Here is an 18,772-nt window from a genome sequence, read left to right on the forward strand (position 1 = left end):
GCCTGGGCAACACAGTAGGACCCCGTCTCTACAAAAATAATCAGCCAGATGTGGTGCGCATCTGTAGTCCCAGTTACTTGAGAGGCTGAGGTGGGAGGATCGTTTGAGCCGGGAAGTTGAGGCTACAGTGAGCTGTGATTGAGCCACTGCACTCCAGCCTGGGTGACAGAGTGCCTGTCTCCAAAAAATAAATAAATAAATAAATAATAATATGTTTTGTATGATCATATGTTGCAATAACATTTTGGATATATTAAATGAAATAAAATACATTAAAATTAATTTCACCTGTTTCTTTTATATTTTTTTTGAGACGGAGTCTCGCTATGTCATCAGGCTGGAGTGCAGTGGCACGATCTCGGCTCACTGCAACCTCCTCCTCCTGGGTTCAAGCGATTCTTCTGCCTCAGCCTCCCTAGTAGCTGGGATTAAAGGCATGCGCCACCACACCCAGCTAATTTTTGTATTTTTAGTAGAGACGGGGTTTCACCATATTGGCCAGGATGGTCTCTATCTCCTGACCTCATGATCTGCCCGCCTTGGCCTCCCAAAGTTCTGGGATTACAGGCGTGAGCCACTGCACCCAGCCTCTTTTAACTTTTTAAGTATGGCTACCAGTAAATTTAAAATGCATATGTGGCCTGTATTCTATTTCTGTTGGATGCTGCTGCCTTAGATTATGAATTATTCAATGTAAAGACTGCTGGGAGGTACTACCTGCACTTCCCTGAATATATGCTTGAGAGCTCCACCAGCCGTCTTCACAGTAGCAAGAGGGGTATTCTGAGTCTGTCCCCCAAAGAGGGAGGGAGAAGTGCAGCCCTCTCAGGTTCTGTTAGAAAACCTGATCCCAGGCCAGGCGCGGTAGCTTACGCCTGTAATCCCAGCACTTTGGGAGGTCGAGGCAGGAGGATTGCTTAAGCCCAGGAGTTCGAGACCAGCCTGGGCAACACAGTGAAGACCCTATCTCTACAAAAATTTTTTTAAAAAAATTAGCCAGGTGCAGCAATGCTGCCTGTACTCCCAGCTGCTTGGGAGGCTGAGGTAGGAGGATTGCCTGAGCCCAGGAGTTAGAGGTTGCAGGAGTTAGAGGTTCCACGATCGCACCTTTCATTCCGTTACATTTGCTGCCTTGAGAACAGAAGACCTGCTGGTTTTGTTGCCAGTTTGCTCAGTCATTTTTATGAAAAAGCCAGTGCTAACTAGGTGCTTCTTCGTGCCTTCTCTGAGAATCAAGAACTCTAGTATGTTTGCGTGTGTTCAGTCTCTCATTAAATGTTCTCACTATCCCAGAGAACCATCTCATTGGACCTTGGTCTGTACATACCTTCATCTTTGGCTCTGACTTGTAATTATTTTTAGAACTTCTCTCTTTTTTTTTTTTTTTTGGAGACAGAGTTTTGCTCTAGTTGCCCAGACTGGAATGCAGTGGCACGATCTCAGCTCACCTCAACCTCTGCCTTCCAGGTTCAAGCAATTCTCCTGCCTCAACCTCTTGAGTAGCTGTAATTACAGGCATGCGCCACCACGCCTGGCTAATTTTGTGTTTTTAGTAGAGACAGGGTTTCTCCAAGTTGGTCAGGCTGGTCTCGAACTCCCGACCTCAGGTGATCTGCCCGCCTCGGCCTCCCAAAGTGCTGGGATTACAGGCGTAAGCCACTGCGCCCGGCCTAATTTTAGAACTTGTTAAAACAACTTGGCCTCTATTGATATTTCCATGACCCATGCTATTCAGAAAGAGGATTACAGGTAATTAGCTGGCTGGGTTTCTCATACCAGAGCATTTCACTGGGATGTTCCTGAACCTGGGACAACTTTTATGCCTTGCCTAGCATTTTTCTTTCCTTCTCTGTTGTCCCAGACTAAGCAATTTTTAAAATAGTTATTATTTGTTGAGTAGGAGAATCTCAGGCAGATCTTCCTGGATCCTCATTTATACTTTTAAACCTGTAGTCTTGGAATTAGCGCTCTGTCCCCCAACCCCAAACATCCAATTTCTACATTTTGGCCACAGTACAGGTTTACTGTGTATAACTAAAAGGGCTGTGGAGTAGAAAGAAAGGAACCGACATTTGTTGGGCATCTGTTATGTGCCATGCACTGAGCTGGATGCTGTAGGAATATCTCAATACCTCTGAGGAGTGGGAATTATTATCCCTATTTTATAGACAAGGGAATAGAAATCTGGGAGTTAAGTAATTTTTTAATTTCACACACCTCTGGTAGATAATGGATTCTAGAACCTGGCATAATAGCCACTTGTCATCCCAGTGTAAAAGAGATGTGTGGCCAGGTGGGGTGGCTCACATATGTAATCCCAGCACTTTGGGAAGCCGAGGCAGGAGGATGACTTGAGCCCAGGAGTTCAAGACCAGCCTGGGCATGTTTTGTTTGTCTCACGAAACATTTTTTAAAAAATGAATGTGGCATGGTGTTGTGTGCCTATAGTCCCAGCTCCTCGGGAGGCTGAGGTGGGAGGATCTCTTGAGCCCATGATCATGCCATTGCACTCTAGCCTGGGCCACAGAGCAAGACTCTGTCTTCAAAAAATAATAAAAATAAAAGGAGCTGTGATTATCCCAAGGTGGGGATTGTGAATGTGTTTGTATTGTTCTAAACTGGGAGAAACAGGCTGGGTGTGTTGGCTTATGCCTGTAATCTCAGCACTTTGGGAGGCCAAGGTGGGAGGATCACTTGAGTCCAGGAGTTCAAGGCCACCCTGGGCAACAGGCAAAAAATAGAGACCCCATCTCTATTTTTTAAAAATAAAATAAACTGGGAGAAAGAAGCAGGGTCCTCCCCAGAGCATCTTTATCCCTAGTCACAGACCTGACACCTGTGTTGGGCAATGGCTACTTCTAGATTGTTTACCCCTACTGGGACTTGTGGTGACCATATGCACACTTTGGTTTACAGTTGGGACCCCTGATTTTAGCAGGATGGCCCAATGGAATCAGCTACAGCAGCTTGACACACGGTACCTGGAGCAGCTCCATCAGCTCTACAGTGACAGCTTCCCAATGGAGCTGCGGCAGTTTCTGGCCCCTTGGATTGAGAGTCAAGATTGGTAAGTCCTTCTTAAGTGACTCTCCAAATTGTTAGGTTTCAGTTTGAGTCAAGAGACATGAACTCTTAATGTCATGCTTTGCTGTTCCATTAAAAAATGTATGGGTACAGGTGATGGGGAAAATGAGATCAGGAGATAAAGTGGCACCCTTTGGTCTTGTAAAGCCTTTTTATATTAGAAGGGCATGTGGGCAACTGTCTTTGACACATTGAAACCGCCTGTATGGTGGTGGATGTCTTGAAGGTTGATTTGGACCTCATTTACTTGGGCAGATCCTCTGTATATTCTGATAATCCAGTGATGTGGTAGACATATTTTTTCTCTGAATGTGAATTCTGTCATAGCTAGAACTTTGGGTTGATACTTGTAATTCCCCTTTAGTTAAAGGAAGGAGCCACAGGGGTGTATTAGTCTGTTCTCAATTTGCTATAAAGAAATACCTGAGACTGGGTAATTTATAAGAAAAGAGGTTTAATCGGCTCATAGTTCTGCAGGCTATATAGGAAGCATAGCAGCATCTGCTGCTGGGGAGGCCTCAGCAAGCTTCCAATCATGGCGGAAGGCAGAGAGGGAGCAGGCAGGTCACATGGCCACAGCAAGAGCAAGAGAGCAAGGGGGAGGTGCCACACACTTTTAAACGATCAGATCTCACAAGAACTCACTGTCTCAAGGACAGTATCAACAGGGATGGTATTAAACCATTCATGAGAAACCCACCCCCATGATCCAGTCACCTTCCACCAGGCCCCACCTCAAACAGTGGGGGTTACATTTCAGTATGAGATTTGGGCAGGGATGTAGATCCAAACTAGATCACAGGATAAGGGAAATAGATTCCATTCATAGAGCAGATAATGGCACAGACGTCCAGCAACTATTTCCTTCACTTTAATATGCTCAGGCTCACTACTGATTTTGGTTTAATTCAGGCCAGTGTTAATATGACCTGGTTTTTCCAGAATGCATACTCTGATTTGGTGAAGGGCCAGGAGGTGATTCACAGATGTTGGAGACAGGCCATCCCAGCCTGGGATTACTTATTTGTACTAATAAATCTGACCAGAGTTAATTGAGGGTTTAAAGCAAAACAGCATATCTGTCTACTTTGCTCAAATATTTTACAAATACAACAGATTATGAGAGTGGGTAATAATATCTGGAATAATTGTTTTTTTGTTTTGTGGTTTTTTTTTTTTTTTTTGAAACGGAGTCTGGCTGTAGCCCAGACTGGAGTGCAGTGGTGCAATCTCGGCTCACTGCACCTCTGCCTCTTGGATTCAAGCGATTCTCCTGCCTCAGCCTCCCGAGTAGCTGGGATTACAGGTGTCCACCACCACACCTGGCTAATTTTTTATTTTTAGTAGAGACAGAGTTTCACCATGTTGGCCAGGTTGGTCTGGAACTCCTGCCCTCAGGTGATCCGCCTGCCTCAGCCTCCCAAAGTGCTGGGATTACAGGTGTGAGCCACCGTGCCTGGCCTGGAATAATTGTTAATAATTATTACATTGATGGCATTTTATTGCTGAGCAAGAAGAATCTAACATGATGAATGGGTTATAGCATCAGGTTTGCTTTGTTTTTTTGTTTTTTTCCTCTTTCTTGATGGTGATTTCTGTGTTTGTGTGTATGCGTCGGCTTCAGAGCCATTCTTTATCATTCTTCCTTTTCCTAGGGCATATGCGGCCAGCAAAGAATCACATGCCACTTTGGTGTTTCATAATCTCCTGGGAGAGATTGACCAGCAGTATAGCCGCTTCCTGCAAGAGTCGAATGTTCTCTATCAGCACAATCTACGAAGAATCAAGCAGTTTCTTCAGGTATGATGAGAAACTGAGGACAAGGAGAAACACGACCCGCAGAGTCGGGTGTTAGTGTTCTTTCCTGGAAGCATTTCTTTTCTCATTTGGCTAAGTAACGAGAATCTATCTTGTATTTTCAATCACAGGAGAAGTAATTAGCCCTTTCTCAAAGCTCTGTATACTTACCCGTGAGCATCATTACCTGAGAATCACTTCTCTTGTCACAGTTGAAGTAATAAAGTGATTGTTATGTTAATCATACATGTTAGCATGTTAACCTGGTCCACTGATAGGAAGATGACTCTCACTGTTACATGTTAAATGTTTGACCATAATGGGATACTTCTTGACTAAGTCAGTAGCTTCCCTGCAAGACCAGGATAGTATACTGTGTAAAGACTCAGACAAGGCCAGGCATGGTGGCTCACACCTGTAATCCCAACACCTTAGGAGGTTGAGGTGGGAGGATTGCTTGAGCCCGGGAGTTTTGAGACCAGCTTGGGCAACATAACAAGACTCCATCTCTACAGAAATTTTTAAAAAAAACTAGCTGATTGTGGTGGCATGCACCTGTAGTCCCAGCTACTCAGAAGGCTGAGGTGAGAAAATTGTTTGAGCCTGGGAGGTCGAAGCTGCAATAAGCCGTGATTGCGCCACTGCACTCCAGCCTGGCGGACAGAGTGAGAGCCAGTCTCAAAAAAAAAAAAAAAAGACTCAGGCTAATGTGCCTTCTGTTACAGAAATAGTAACGACCTCCCCTTCGCTCCCCTGACAGAGAGCCTTCACCCAGGCTCTGAAGCCTTTGTTCCGTTGTTTCCTAGAGTAAATGCTTTCCTTGATGAATACATTAGTTTTAAGGTGCCACACAGTTCAGTCCACATCTCCATGGTCTGCTGCTGATTTTCATTCTCTTTCTCTCCTACTTATAGAGCAGGTATCTTGAGAAGCCAATGGAGATTGCCCGGATTGTGGCCCGGTGCCTGTGGGAAGAATCACGCCTTCTACAGACTGCAGCCACTGCGGCCCAGGTGAGACCTGAGACAAAACAAATCCCTGGTCTGGGAGGAATGGAAAATCAAACAACTTTATAATGAGATAAATTATTAGATCTACTAAAAAAGAAGGAAAAGAAATTAAATAGATCAATAATCATAAAAATACATTGAAAAACTCTAAAAAAAAAAAAGTTCCACCCCCCAAAATACATTGAAAAACTCTAAAAAAAAGAAATTTCCACCAAAAGAATCCAACAGACCCAATGGTTTAAAAGTTTTGTTTTGTTCTGACAAATTTTCTTTCTTTTTCTTTTTTTTTTTTTTTGAGACAGAGTTTTGCTCTTGTTACCCAGGCTAGAGTGCAATGGCGCGATCTTGGCTTACTGCAACCTCCACCTCCAGGGTTCAAGTGATTCTCCTGCCTCAGCCTCCCGAATAGCTGGGATTACAGGCATGTGCCACCACGCCCAGCTAATTTTGTATTTTTAGTAGAGACGGGGTTTCTTCATGTTGGTCAGGCTGGTCTCGAACTGCTGACCTCAGGTGATCCGCCCGCCTCAGCCTCCCACAGTGCTGGGATTACAGGCGTGAGCCACTGTGCCCGGCCTGTTCTGACAAACTTTCATAGTACAGATTATTCCAATATCATTCAAACTTTTCCAAAGTATAGGAAAACAAGGGATGTTTCAGCTTATTTTATGAGGCTGGAAAAATCCTCATATCAAAACCTAAAAAACAGCCAGGTGTAGTAGCTATGCCTGTAATCCCAGCACTTTGGGAGGCTGAGACGGGCAGATTGCCTGAGCCTCAGGAGTTCGAGACCAGCTGGGGCAATGTAGCGAGACCTCATCTCTCTCTTTTTTTTTTTTGGAGACAGAGTCTCTCTCTGTCGTCCAGGCTGGAGTGCAGTGGTGCCATCTTGGCTCACTGCAACCTCCGCCTCCCAGGTTCAAGCGATTCTCTTGCCTCAGCCTCCCGACTAGCTGGGACTACAGGTGTGTGCCACCACACCCGGCTAATTTTTTGTATTTTTTTTAGTAGAGATGGGGTTTCACCTTGTTAGGCAGGATGGTCTTGATCTCCTGACTTCATGATCCACCAGCCGCAGCCTCCCAAAGTGCTGGGATTATAGGCATGAGCCACCACACCCGGCCTTTTTTTTTTTTTTTGAGACAGAGTCTTGCTCTGTTGCCAGGCTGGAGTGCAGTGGCATGATCTCAGCTCACTGCAACTTCTGCCTCCCAGGTTCAAGCTATTCCCCTGCCTCAGCCTCCCAAGTAGCTGGGACTACAGGCGCGCACCACCACACCCAGCTAATTTTTTGTGTTTTTAGTAGAGATGGGGTTTCACTGTGTTAGCCAGGATGGTCTCGATCTCTTGACCTCGTGATCTGCCCGCCTCGGCCTCCCAAAGTGCTGGGATTACAGGCGTGAGCAACCGCACCCGGCTTAATTAAGGATCTTTCTAAACACAAGAAAGAATATTTATCAGAAACCAAAGGGAGCATGATGCACAGTGGTGAAACACTATTCTCAGTAAAAACAGCAAAATATAAGGATGTCTTTTACCATTGATACTTTTCTGAGGGATCCAGCCTATGCAAAAAGAAAAAGAAATGAGGGTACAAATATTGGAAAGCAAGGGACAGAACTCTTATTATTTACAGATAGATAGGTCTTCCTCGAAGATCCAAGAGAAACAAAACTAACAATAACAATTGGAACTAGCAAGGTTTAGAAAGGCCATTGTATACAAGATAAATATTTTTAGAATCTGCAGTTCCCCTAATCAGTAGCAGCAGTAACCTGTTACAAGATGTAATGAAAGTAAAGATCTGGGCCAGGCACGATGTCTCACGCCTGTAATCCAAGCACTTTGGGAGGCCAAGGTGGGCAGATCATGAGGTCAAGAGATTGAGACCATCCTGGCCAACATGATGAAACCCCATCTCTACTAAAAATACAAAAATTAGCTGGGTGTGGTGGTACGCGCCTGTAGTCCCAGCTACTCGGGAAGCTGAGGCAGGAGAATCGCTTGAACCTGGGAGGCGGAGGTTGCAGTGAACCAAGATTGCGCCACTGCACTCCTGGGCGACAGAGCGAGACTCCGTCTGAAAAAAAAAAAAAAAAAAAGAAAGATCTGATTCATAGTAGTAAAACTAAATGTATGCAATTTGCATATACTATTGGTATGTATGGGAAAATATCTGGAAACATATATGCTAAATCATTAAAGTAGTCGGTCATAGGAGACTTTTTTACTTTCTGTGAGGGGTTTTACCGTCTTTAATATCCTATAATCAGGGACATTTTTTCTTTTTCTCCGTGACCCCCTGCTTTTTAAAAAATTGTGGTGAAATACACATAACATTACATTTCAAATTTACCTTTGTAACCTTTTTTTTTTTTTTTTTTTTGAGACAGTCTCACTCTGTCACCCAGGCTGGAGTGCAGTGGTGTGATCACAGCTCACTGCAGCCTCAACCACCTGGGCCCTAGCGATCCTCCTGCTTCAGCCTTATGAGTAGCTGGGACTACAGGCACATGCCACCATGCCCAGCTAATTTTTTTTTTTTTTTTTTGGTAGAGATGGGCTCTTGCCATGTTTCCCAGGCTGGTATTGAACTCCTGGGCTCATCAACTGATGAGAAAGAGCTCTCCAGGCAGAAAGAAGATCATGTTCAAAGACAGAAACAGAAACATGTGTTCTTGGGAGAAGTGTAGAAAGTTCAGCATCTGATTGGGTCGGGGAAGACGAGCTAGTCAAGGCCACATGATGTTTTAATTAGTCATGCCTAACAGTGGGGCCCTGGAAGAGCAGTTTACCACAAGGGGCCAACTGCTTCGGTTTGAACCCGCAGCCCTGCCACTTGCTGTGTTACCTTAAGTAAACAATTTTTACTCTCTCTGTTCCTCCAATGGGAGTGATAACAATACCTTCTTCATAGAATTAATTCATACATGTAAAATGCTTAGAACAGTATCTGACACATAAATGCAAAATAATTTAACTGCTTTCTGCTGCTGCTGACATCACTATCATCACCCTCACCATTACTGTAGGAAATGGGGACCCAGTGAAGAATTTTTTTTTTTTTCTTTTGAGACACAGTCTCACTCTGTCACCCAGGCCGGAGTGCAGTGATGCGATTTCGGCCCACTGCAACCTCTGCCTCTCAGGTTCAAGCGATTCTCATGTCTCAGCTTCCCAAGTAGCTGGGATTACAGGCATGAGCCACCACACTGGGCTAATTTTTTGTATTTTTAGTAGAGATGGGGTTTCACCATGCTGGCCAGGCTGGTCTCAAACTCCTGACCTCAGGTGATCCGTCCACCTCGGCCTCCCAAAGTGCTGGGATTACAGGCATAAGCCACTGTGTCCGGCCCTAGTGAGGAATTTTAAGCAGAAAACTGATATGCTCAGGTGTGAGCGAGGTGGTAGGTAACACTTACTGTGCAGTGCCCTGTAGCCCAAGAGGTTAGCACACAGGCATTTGCCCAGGCAGCACTAGGATTTTCTGCTGTGGAAAACCTTTGTATTTTATCCTGCTCCACAAGATAAAAATAAGTGGTTTAAGTCAATTTGGATAGAGGCTCCAACTTACCATGGGAGGTAGGAAAGCCAAAGTTATCCCAAGGATGTTTTCAATCGTACGGATTAGGGGTCTGCAAACTGTGAGCATGGCCCAAATCCAGCCTGCTGCTTGTTTTTGTAAATGAAGTTTTTTCGGAACCCAGCCACACTCATTTATTTATGCATTATCTGTGGCTGCTTTTGTGCTGCAGTGGCAGGGCTATTTGTGGCAGGGACTGTATGACCCAGGAAACCAAAAATATTTACCCTCTGTCCCCTGATACAAAGCTATAAGTTGGTTATTTGTGGCCTCAACCCAGGCCTCACTGCTATTTTTTCTGTTTACAATACCTGGCATGCTCTTAAGTGTCTAGAATGGGTTAAAGATAGAAGAGTGGATGTAATCCCTGCTACCCAGGGCTGTCAGGCTAGTTGGGATTATAAGTACACAAACACTCAAAGTGAGAAAAACACAGAAAAGGATGTGTGTCATTTTGTCTAAGGAAGTTGAATAAGATTTCGCAGGAAAAGAAACATTTGAACTGAATTTGAAGGTGAGTGAGTTCAGGTGTGTTTGGGCTGAAGCCCAGGCCATGCTGAGTGGATAGCGGGTGGGAAGAGAGTGTGGAAACACACTGCATGCAGGGAAGAGTGGGGAGTCTGGGGTGACCGAGGCACAGGGAGGGAAAGTTGAAGTTATCAATTGTGTGAAACAGCTTTCTGTGTTGGCCTGAGATGTTTATAGCTGGAAGCAGTGGGGAGCCAATAAAGTTTTTTACGAAGGTATTAGAGGTGGGTTTCTGTGGGTGATCGTTAATCACGTTTTCCCCCTTTAAGTGTAGTCCTGCTTGAGAAATAGACATGAGAAAGGAATGAAGGTTAAAACATCAGCTGTATTGTTGGTAAAACTAGAATGGAAAGTGTGGCTTGAGCTGGTAACCATAGGGGCTTTCCAATGCCTGTGCCCTGAGTTAGATCTTGGGGTAGAGAGACTGGATGTGCAGAGCAGCACCCCCACCCCACCCCAGCCATCCATATGGAGCTTCAGCTGCCATAGACCAACAAGGCAGAGGGATAGGCCTCTAGACCTGCTTCTAGAAACCAGGCTGCTGCTCTTGCTTGTGGTGGGCCCTAGGAAGGCAAGAGTGAGAGAAGGGAGGCACCAGCTTAGGTGCTGGGTTCTTTGAAGATCTGTGTGTACACAGAGTCTTTCTCTCCATCTTACCAATCAGATGAGTCACTGTCACTGTGGGAAGAAGTAGGGGCATGGGTCACCTTCCCAAAACTTCTAAGAAGTTTGTATTCTGTGGGCTTGGATAGGGACCATGGGAAAGGAAGAGAATGGTTGCCCATAAAACTGGCTGTAGTGTAGCCTCAAACTTCTGGACTTAAATGATCCTCCCACCTCAGCCTCCCCAGTAGCTAGAACTACAGGTATATGCCACCACGCCCAGCTAGTTAAAAAAAAATTTTTTTTTTTTTTGGTTGAGATGAGGTCTCTTTCTATGTTCCCTGGGCCGGTCTCAAACTCCCAGCCTTAAGTGATCCTCCTGCCTTGGTTTCCCAAAGTGCTAGGATTATAGGTGGGAGCTACCATGCCCAGCCCAAGCCTGTAATTTTTTTTTTTTTTTTTTTTTTTTGAGATGGAGTTTCACTCTTGTTGCTCAGGCTGGAGTGCATGGCGCAGTCTTGGCTCACCACAACCTCCGCCTCCCGGGTTCAGGCGATTCTCCTTCCTCAGCCTCCCGAGTAGCTGGGATTACAGGCATGCACCACCAAGCTCAGCTAACTTTGTATTTTTAGTAGAGATGGGTTTCTCCGTGTCGGTCAGGCTGGTCTCAAACTCCTGACCTCAGGTAATCTGCCCGCCTTGGCCTCCCAAAGTGCTGGAATTACAGGCATGAGCCACCGCACCTGGCACAAACCTGTAATTTTTAAGTTTCATATGCTCTTTATTTTTTGTTACTTCTTTAATTCATTCATTCATTTATTCATTCGAGATGGGGCCTCACTATGTTGACTAGGCTAGTTTTGAACTCCTGGCCTCAAGCAGTCCTCCCACTTCAGCCTTCCCAAGTGCTGATATTATAGGTGTGAGCTGCTACATCCAGCCTTCTTTCTTCTTTTTCTTTTTCCATGTGCTATTTGACATTTTCCAAGGTACCAGCCTCCCCTTCTCCCCAAGATAATATCTTTTAATATGGAATTTCATCCTTAGGGCAGGACTTTTATTATCCCTCAGAAATATACTGGACACCACATTTAAGTAGACATCCAACATCTGCTGTCATAAATTGTTTTGAATTTTTTGACATACTTGCCCATGAGCTTTTTGAAGGCATAGACCATGTCTTAGCTGAACATGTGGTCTCTTAGTGCCATAAAGGGGGTTTATGGTATGACCTGTGTAGTGTCACCTGTGTAGTGACAGCACCACTACCTCTGTTTCCCTTCCTCTTGTGATGGCAGCAGCGTCTCAAGCCAAACAAGAAGGGTAGTTAGGGTGGGATGGAAGCTGGGTAGAGATATTCCTCTCCCCATAGTTCTGTGTTCACATGTGCATTGACCTCCTTTTTGGCAGCAAGGGGGCCAGGCCAACCACCCCACAGCAGCCGTGGTGACGGAGAAGCAGCAGATGCTGGAGCAGCACCTTCAGGATGTCCGGAAGAGAGTGCAGGTGATGCAAGTTACAAGCCTCGGGCAGGGAGCTTTCATTAATTTTTTTTTTTTTTTTTTTTTTGAGACAGGGTCTTGCTCTGCCACTCAGGCTGGGCTGCAGTGGCATGATCACAGCTCACTGCAGCCTCGACCTCTCAGGCCCAAGCGATCCTCCTACCTCATCCTCCCAAGTAGCCGGGACCACAGGCATGCACCACCATGCCCAGCTAATTTAAAAAAAAAAATTTGTAGAGATGGGGGTCTCCCTGTGTTGCCCAGGCTGATCATGAACTCCTGGGCTCAAGTGATCCTCCCAACTCAGCCTCTCAAAGTGCTGGGATTACAGACGTGAGCCACTGCGCCTGGCCAACAGGGAGCCTTCTCTTGGGGATACTGCCTGCAGGTCCTGCATGTATCTTTTTTGAGGTTTTGGCTTCATTTGAATTCTCCTCAGAAACTTTATATTTTCTGTTCCCAAGGAAATCTTTCTTTACTTCTGTTTTTTTGTTTGCTTATTTTAAACAGGATCTAGAACAGAAAATGAAAGTGGTAGAGAATCTCCAGGATGACTTCGATTTCAACTATAAAACCCTCAAGAGTCAAGGAGGCAAGTGAATATTAGAGATGTTAAAATCTCTAGAAAGTGAGTTTGTGTTGTTGAGTCGAAAGACTCATTTGTCTTAACTCTGTTTAGATCTTAAGGCGGGCGGGGCGCAAGGGAGTTACGGGTCCTCAAAGGAGCCTGGTCATTAAGGACAGGAGTATTCCCTCAGGTCAAGGAGTTTTTTCTTCCTTCGCAGACATGCAAGATCTGAATGGAAACAACCAGTCAGTGACCAGGCAGAAGATGCAGCAGCTGGAACAGATGCTCACTGCGCTGGACCAGATGCGGAGAGTAAGGGCATAGGTCGGACCACTTCCCCCATGTGTCTCGCTCACTTGCGGGATTTCAGCGTCTTGTGGCAGAACTTGCTTGGTTTCTAAGAAGTTCCTGCTCTGGAGCTGACTAAAGAATGTGGTTAGAGACGGTCTGAGGAAATGTTTTCTGACTTTGTTTTGGTTTCCAACCAGAGCATCGTGAGTGAGCTGGCGGGGCTTTTGTCAGCGATGGAGTACGTGCAGAAAACTCTCACGGACGAGGAGCTGGCTGACTGGAAGAGGCGGCAACAGATTGCCTGCATTGGAGGCCCACCCAACATCTGCCTAGATCGGCTAGAAAACTGGTAAAGGATGAAAGAAGCTTTTCCTTTCTTTCTCGAAAGCTAGATTGAATTCTGATCTTAACTGCAGGCCCACAGAATTGGTACTATATCTCCAACGTGGGGACTTTTCCATATTCAAATTTAGCCCAAGAATTAAAGTTTTTACTTTATTTCGGCCAGGCGCTGTGGCTTACACCTGTAATCCCAGCACTTTGGGAGGCCAAGATGGGCGGATCACTTGAGGTCAGGAGTTTGAGACCAGCCTGGCCAACATGGTGAAAACACATCTCTACTAAAAACATAAAAAAATTAGCCAGGCGTGGTGGTGTGCACCTGTAGTCCCAGCTACTCTGGGTGGCTGAGGCAGGAGAATCACTTGAACCTGGGATATGGAAGTTGCAGAGAGCCGAGATCTTACTACCGCACACCAACCAGCCTGGGAGACAGAGTGAGACTCCATCTCAAAAAAATAAAAATAAAATAAAGTTTTTACTTTATTTGGAGAAACTTTGTTTTAAAAAATGTATTTATATTATTATATTTTAAGTATATTTTACTTAATAATTCAATTAAGGCTTTTGGTTTAACTGTATTTAACAGATAGACAAACCTTTTAATTTTAGTTATTTTAGTAATCTAAAATGACACATGCCCTTTTTAAGGGAAAAAATTCAAATACAGAAAATTAATCAAGAGAAGAAAAAATGTTTAAATGAAATCATCAGCAGTACTAGTAGTTCAAATTTTAGTTGATGCTCAATCTAGACATCTGTCATTATGTATATACACATTATGTATATACACATAAAGATAGAAATTTATACAGTTTATATTAGGATCATTTTTTTTTTCTTTTTTTGGAGTCAGGGTCTCACTGTGTTACCCAGTCTAGAGTACAGTTACGCAGTCATGGCTCACTGGAGCCTTGACCTCCTGGGCTCAGGCAGTCTTCCCACCTTAGCCTTCTCAGTAGCTGGGACTACAGGCATGCACCACCACACCTGGCTAATTTTTAAATTTTTTATAGAGACAGGGTCTTACTTTGTTGCCTGGGCTGGTCTCAAATTCCTGGGCTCAAGGGATCATCCCACTTCGGCCTCTCAAAAGCTCTGGAATTATAGATGTGAGCTGCCGTGCCCAGCCCAGGATCTTCCTTTATATGCTTTTCTGTAATTTGCACTTTTACCTTCATCCAGCAAATCTTACTGCACACCCTCCCTGTGCAAGGCCCTATAGTGAGCATGTTGCACCAGCTTGCCTTAGGAGAAACTTGAGATACAGAGCCTGCACTGGAAATTTAGGGCAACTCTACATGAGAATGCCTGTCTATTCATATCCTCACTAACCCCGAGTGTTGTTAATTTACTGAAAGCAGTTTTAAATGCTTCCTGACCAGGGAACGAAGAAGCTTAAGTTCTGGGAATGGGAGGATAGAAGTGCCAGAAAAGAGCTTGGGAGTTCAGAAATCCCTGCAGCGGTCCCCCTCCCTCTCCTTTCACTTTCTGTCTTTCTGGTCTTTTGGTCTTTGTTACACTAGTGATAAACCATCAAAGAATGATGGAATGATGCTAAACTTCTCTCTTTTTTAAATTTTTTTGAGACAGAGTCTCACTCTGTCACCCAGGTTAGAGTGCAGTGGCATGATCTTGGCTTACTGCAACCTCCTCCTCCCAGGTTCAAGCGATTCTCAGCCACAACCTTCCAATTAGCTGGGATTACAGGCCCATGCCACCATGCCTGGCTATTTTTTTGTATTTTAGTAGATCGACCTGCCTCGGCCTCTCAAATTTTTGGGATTACAGGTGTCAGCCACTGCACCTGGCCTAATATTCTCTATTCCTGGAGATAGATTTAATGAGCTTTTTCTCCCTCTCTATTCACTTATTCCTTGTGCATGTTATCAATATTTTGAAACATAATGTCATGTCCTTTGATCAGTTGAAGGCTGACATTGAAAAGACTTATGGGGATTGGGTGTTGTGGCTCACGCCTGTAAATCCCAATGCTTTGGGAGGCAGAGTCAGGAGGATCACTTGAACCCAGGAGTTTGAGACCAGCCTGGGCAACAAAGTGAGATCCCATCCCTACAAAAATTTAAAAAACTAGACATGTGCCATTACACTTCAGCCTGGGTGACAGAGTGAGACTCCATCTCAAAAAACTAAACTAAACTAAACAGGCATGGTGGCACACACCTGTAGTTCTAGCTACTCAGGAAGCTGAGGTAGGAGGATCACTCATGTCCAGGAGTTGGAGGAGGCAGTGAGCTATGATCATGCCATTGCACTGCACTAGGCCACAGAGTGGGACCCTGTCTCAAAAAAAAAAAAGAAAGAAAGAAAAGAAAGGGCTCATGTAGTTCAAGCCCTTCTCTTCATGCAAGGTGATGCTAAGGCCCATGATGGTGAAGGGCCTGGCAAAGCTTGCACAGATAGTGTGTGACAGAGCTGGCCCAAACCCATCTTTGGGAGCTGCCTAATCTCTTTCTGAGTCTTTATGTTCATAGATAAGTTAGGATGAGTAAAGTAAGTGCTAAATTCCATATTTCGTGTTCTGCATGTCTGGGCTCAGATGCTTGTCATTTTCCAGTGATAACTCCATCAATGCCTCCTAGTGGTATAAATTTTAATACTTCTTGTGTGCCCAGCCCCCTCTTAGAAATTTGAGATTTTAGGAAGGGACTAGTAATAAAAGGTAAAATAAATTATTTTCTGGCCAGTCATGGTGGCTCACACCTGTAATCCCAGTACTTCAGGAGGTCGAGGCAGATGGATCACCTGAGATCAGGAGTTCAAGACCAGCCTGGCCAAAAAGGCAAAATCCCATCTCTACTAAAAATGCAAAAATTATCCAGGAGTGGTGGTGGGTGCCTGTAATCCCAGCTACTTGGGAGGCTGAGGCAGGAGAATCACTTGAACCTGGGAGGCGGAGGTTGCAGTGAGCTGAGATTGTGCCACTGCACTCCAGCCTGGGCAACAGAGTAAGACTCTATCTCAAAAAAAAAAAAAAAAAAAAAAGGCCAGGCGCAGTGGCTTACACCTGTAATCTCTCAGGAGGCTCAGGCAGGAGAATCACTTGAACCCGGGAAATGGAGGTTGCAGTGAGCCGAGATTGCACCACTGCACTCCAGCTCAAAAAATAAATAAATAAATAATTTTCTTTTTTTATTTATTTTTTCAGCATCCACCCAACATGGTGAAAAATTCCTCTTTTCTTAACGTCACTGAACTGTAAACTTAAGATGAAAAATTGTAAATTTCATGCTATATATATTTCACCACAATAAAAAAATTCCTTGTTCTTATTGTAGTGGTCTCCATGTCTTCAGTATTTCCTTCCCCTTCTCCATCTCACCTGTATACATTCACTTTGGTAATTAGCATCTTTCTTAATTTATTGGCAGGATAACGTCATTAGCAGAATCTCAACTTCAGACCCGTCAACAAATTAAGAAACTGGAGGAGTTGCAGCAAAAAGTTTCCTACAAAGGGGATCCCATTGTACAGCACCGGCCGATGCTAGAGGAGAGAATCGTGGAGCTGTTTAGAAACTTAATGAAAGGGTAACTTAGCATCCTTGTCCCTTTCCCTCATCTAAAAAATACCTAAAGACTCACGTGGTAGAGTGAGAGGTGGGCTGACTTCTGGTCGCGGCCGTGGCGCGTGAGCCCATCTTCTCTTTCTTCAGTGCCTTTGTGGTGGAGCGGCAGCCCTGCATGCCCATGCATCCTGACCGGCCCCTCGTTATCAAGACCGGCGTCCAGTTCACTACTAAAGTCAGGTAGGCCATGCCACTTCCATTTCCAGTAGAGATTTTACTGAGGGACACTGTTAGGGCGAGGGTAGAGTTGGTGGCCAGGGTCGTTCTTTCCAGGTGTGGTGTCACAGTCAGTACACTGTTGCGGGGATGAAATTTGTTGCCATACTATCTGCTTGCTCTCTGATTCTGATGTCAAAAGCAAAAGAGCAGTCATCTTTTTGAAGGTACCTGGGCATATTCCTATGATTGTAGACCTGGAGTCTCAGGCCACAGCTTCTCCTTCTGCCCAAGGGACAAAATAATGTCGTCTATTTTCTGTTCTTTGAGGCTACTCTTCCCTGTGGATTTTAAGGGAAAGAGTAAGGCTTAGTGATGGGGAAGCTGAGAGGCCCCAGGGCAGGTGGGTGGTGGGCCTGTAGGGTGAGGTGTTACTTTCACACTCAAGTCAGAACAGGTGTGCTGGCGTTTTGACCTTCTGCAGCGAAATTTCCCTCCTCAGAAACTTAGTATGGTGTTCGGTTTCAGGATTAATAGAACAAAATGCCAGCTGCACAGTATGTGTTCCTGTAATATTTTTCATTATATGGCTTTGATTATCCTTTTGTGAATCTCTCACAGCTTTAAGTTGTTAGTTCTTAGATGTTTTCTCAGTACCTTTGGCTTGAAGGGGTGATACTCATCTTTTGTTTTTGTTTGAGACAGGGTCTCACTCTCACCCAGGCTGGTGTGCAGTGGCATGATCTCAGCTCACTGCAACCTCCATCTCCCAGGTTCAAGTGATTCTTGTGCCTCAGCCTCCTGAGTAACTGGGAATAGAGGTGCGTGCCACCACACCCGGCTAATTTTTTTTTTTTTTTGAGACAGAGTCTCGCTCTTTCGGCCAGGCCAGAGTGCAGTGTTGCAATCTCAACTCACTGCAACCTCCACCTCCCAGGCTCAAGCGATTCTCCTGCCTCAGCCTCCCTGAGTAGCTGGACCGGCACACTCCACCATGCCCGGCTAATTTTTGTATTTTTAGTAGAGACAGGGTTTCTCCATGTTGGCCAGGCTGGTTTCAAACTCCTGACCTCAGTGATCCACCCACCCCGGCCTCCAAAAGTGCTGGGATTACAGATGTGAGCCACCACGCTCGGCCTTTTTTTTTTTTTTTTTTGAGATGGAATCTTTCTCTATCACCCAGGCTAGAGTGCTGAGGTGTGATCTTGGATCACTGCAGCCTCCGCCTCCCGGGTTCAAGTGATTCTCCTGCCTCAGCCTCCCAAGTAGCTGGGATTACAGGTACCTGCCACCATGCCCGGCTGATTTTTGTATTTTTAGTAGAGATGGGGTTTCACCATCTTGGCCAGGCTGGTCTCGAACTCCTGACCTTGTGATCCACCTGCCTCGGCCTCCCAAAGTGCTGGGATTACAGGCGTGAGTCACCGTGCCTAGCCCTATTTTAATTTTTTTAAAGAGAGAGATAGGGGCCAGGTACGGTGGCTCTCGCCTGTAATCCCAGCACTTTGGGAGGCCAAGGTGGGTGGATCACCTGAGGTTGGGAGTTTGAGACCATCCTGACCAACATGGAGAAACTCTGTCTCTACTAAAAATACAAAATTGGCTGGGTGTGGTGGTGCGCGCCTGTAATCCCAGCTACTTGAGAGGCTGAGGCAGGAGAATCACTTGAACCCAGGAGGCGGAGGTTGCGGTGAACGGAGATTGCGCCATTGCACTCCAGCC

General features: G+C 45.2%; 1 protein-coding gene across 8 annotated transcripts in view; it reads left to right on the plus strand.

Moving 5' to 3' along the window:
* The window catches only part of STAT3 (signal transducer and activator of transcription 3), a 74,701-nt gene that overhangs the window by 37,268 nt on the left and 18,661 nt on the right, over positions 1 to 18,772 (plus strand). For 4 of the 8 annotated variants that reach the window (XM_019027686.4, XM_019027691.4, XM_019027690.4 and 1 more), the window contains exons 2-10: positions 2,936 to 3,067; positions 4,740 to 4,884; positions 5,796 to 5,894; positions 12,016 to 12,111; positions 12,618 to 12,699; positions 12,893 to 12,987; positions 13,164 to 13,315; positions 16,698 to 16,856; positions 16,982 to 17,074. In XM_019027686.4, the coding sequence (XP_018883231.2) occupies positions 2,936 to 3,067; positions 4,740 to 4,884; positions 5,796 to 5,894; positions 12,016 to 12,111; positions 12,618 to 12,699; positions 12,893 to 12,987; positions 13,164 to 13,315; positions 16,698 to 16,856; positions 16,982 to 17,074 (1,053 nt within the window). Of the gene's footprint in view, positions 1 to 2,917; positions 3,068 to 4,739; positions 4,885 to 5,795; positions 5,895 to 12,015; positions 12,112 to 12,617; positions 12,700 to 12,892; positions 12,988 to 13,163; positions 13,316 to 16,697; positions 16,857 to 16,981; positions 17,075 to 18,772 lie in introns of those variants that run through there. The other 4 variants (XM_019027687.4, XM_019027689.4, XM_019027692.4 and 1 more) reach the window with 3 other exon arrangements.

This window comes from Gorilla gorilla, chromosome 4 (assembly GCF_029281585.2).
Source record: "Gorilla gorilla gorilla isolate KB3781 chromosome 4, NHGRI_mGorGor1-v2.1_pri, whole genome shotgun sequence".
Taxonomy (NCBI): Eukaryota; Metazoa; Chordata; class Mammalia; order Primates; family Hominidae; genus Gorilla; species Gorilla gorilla.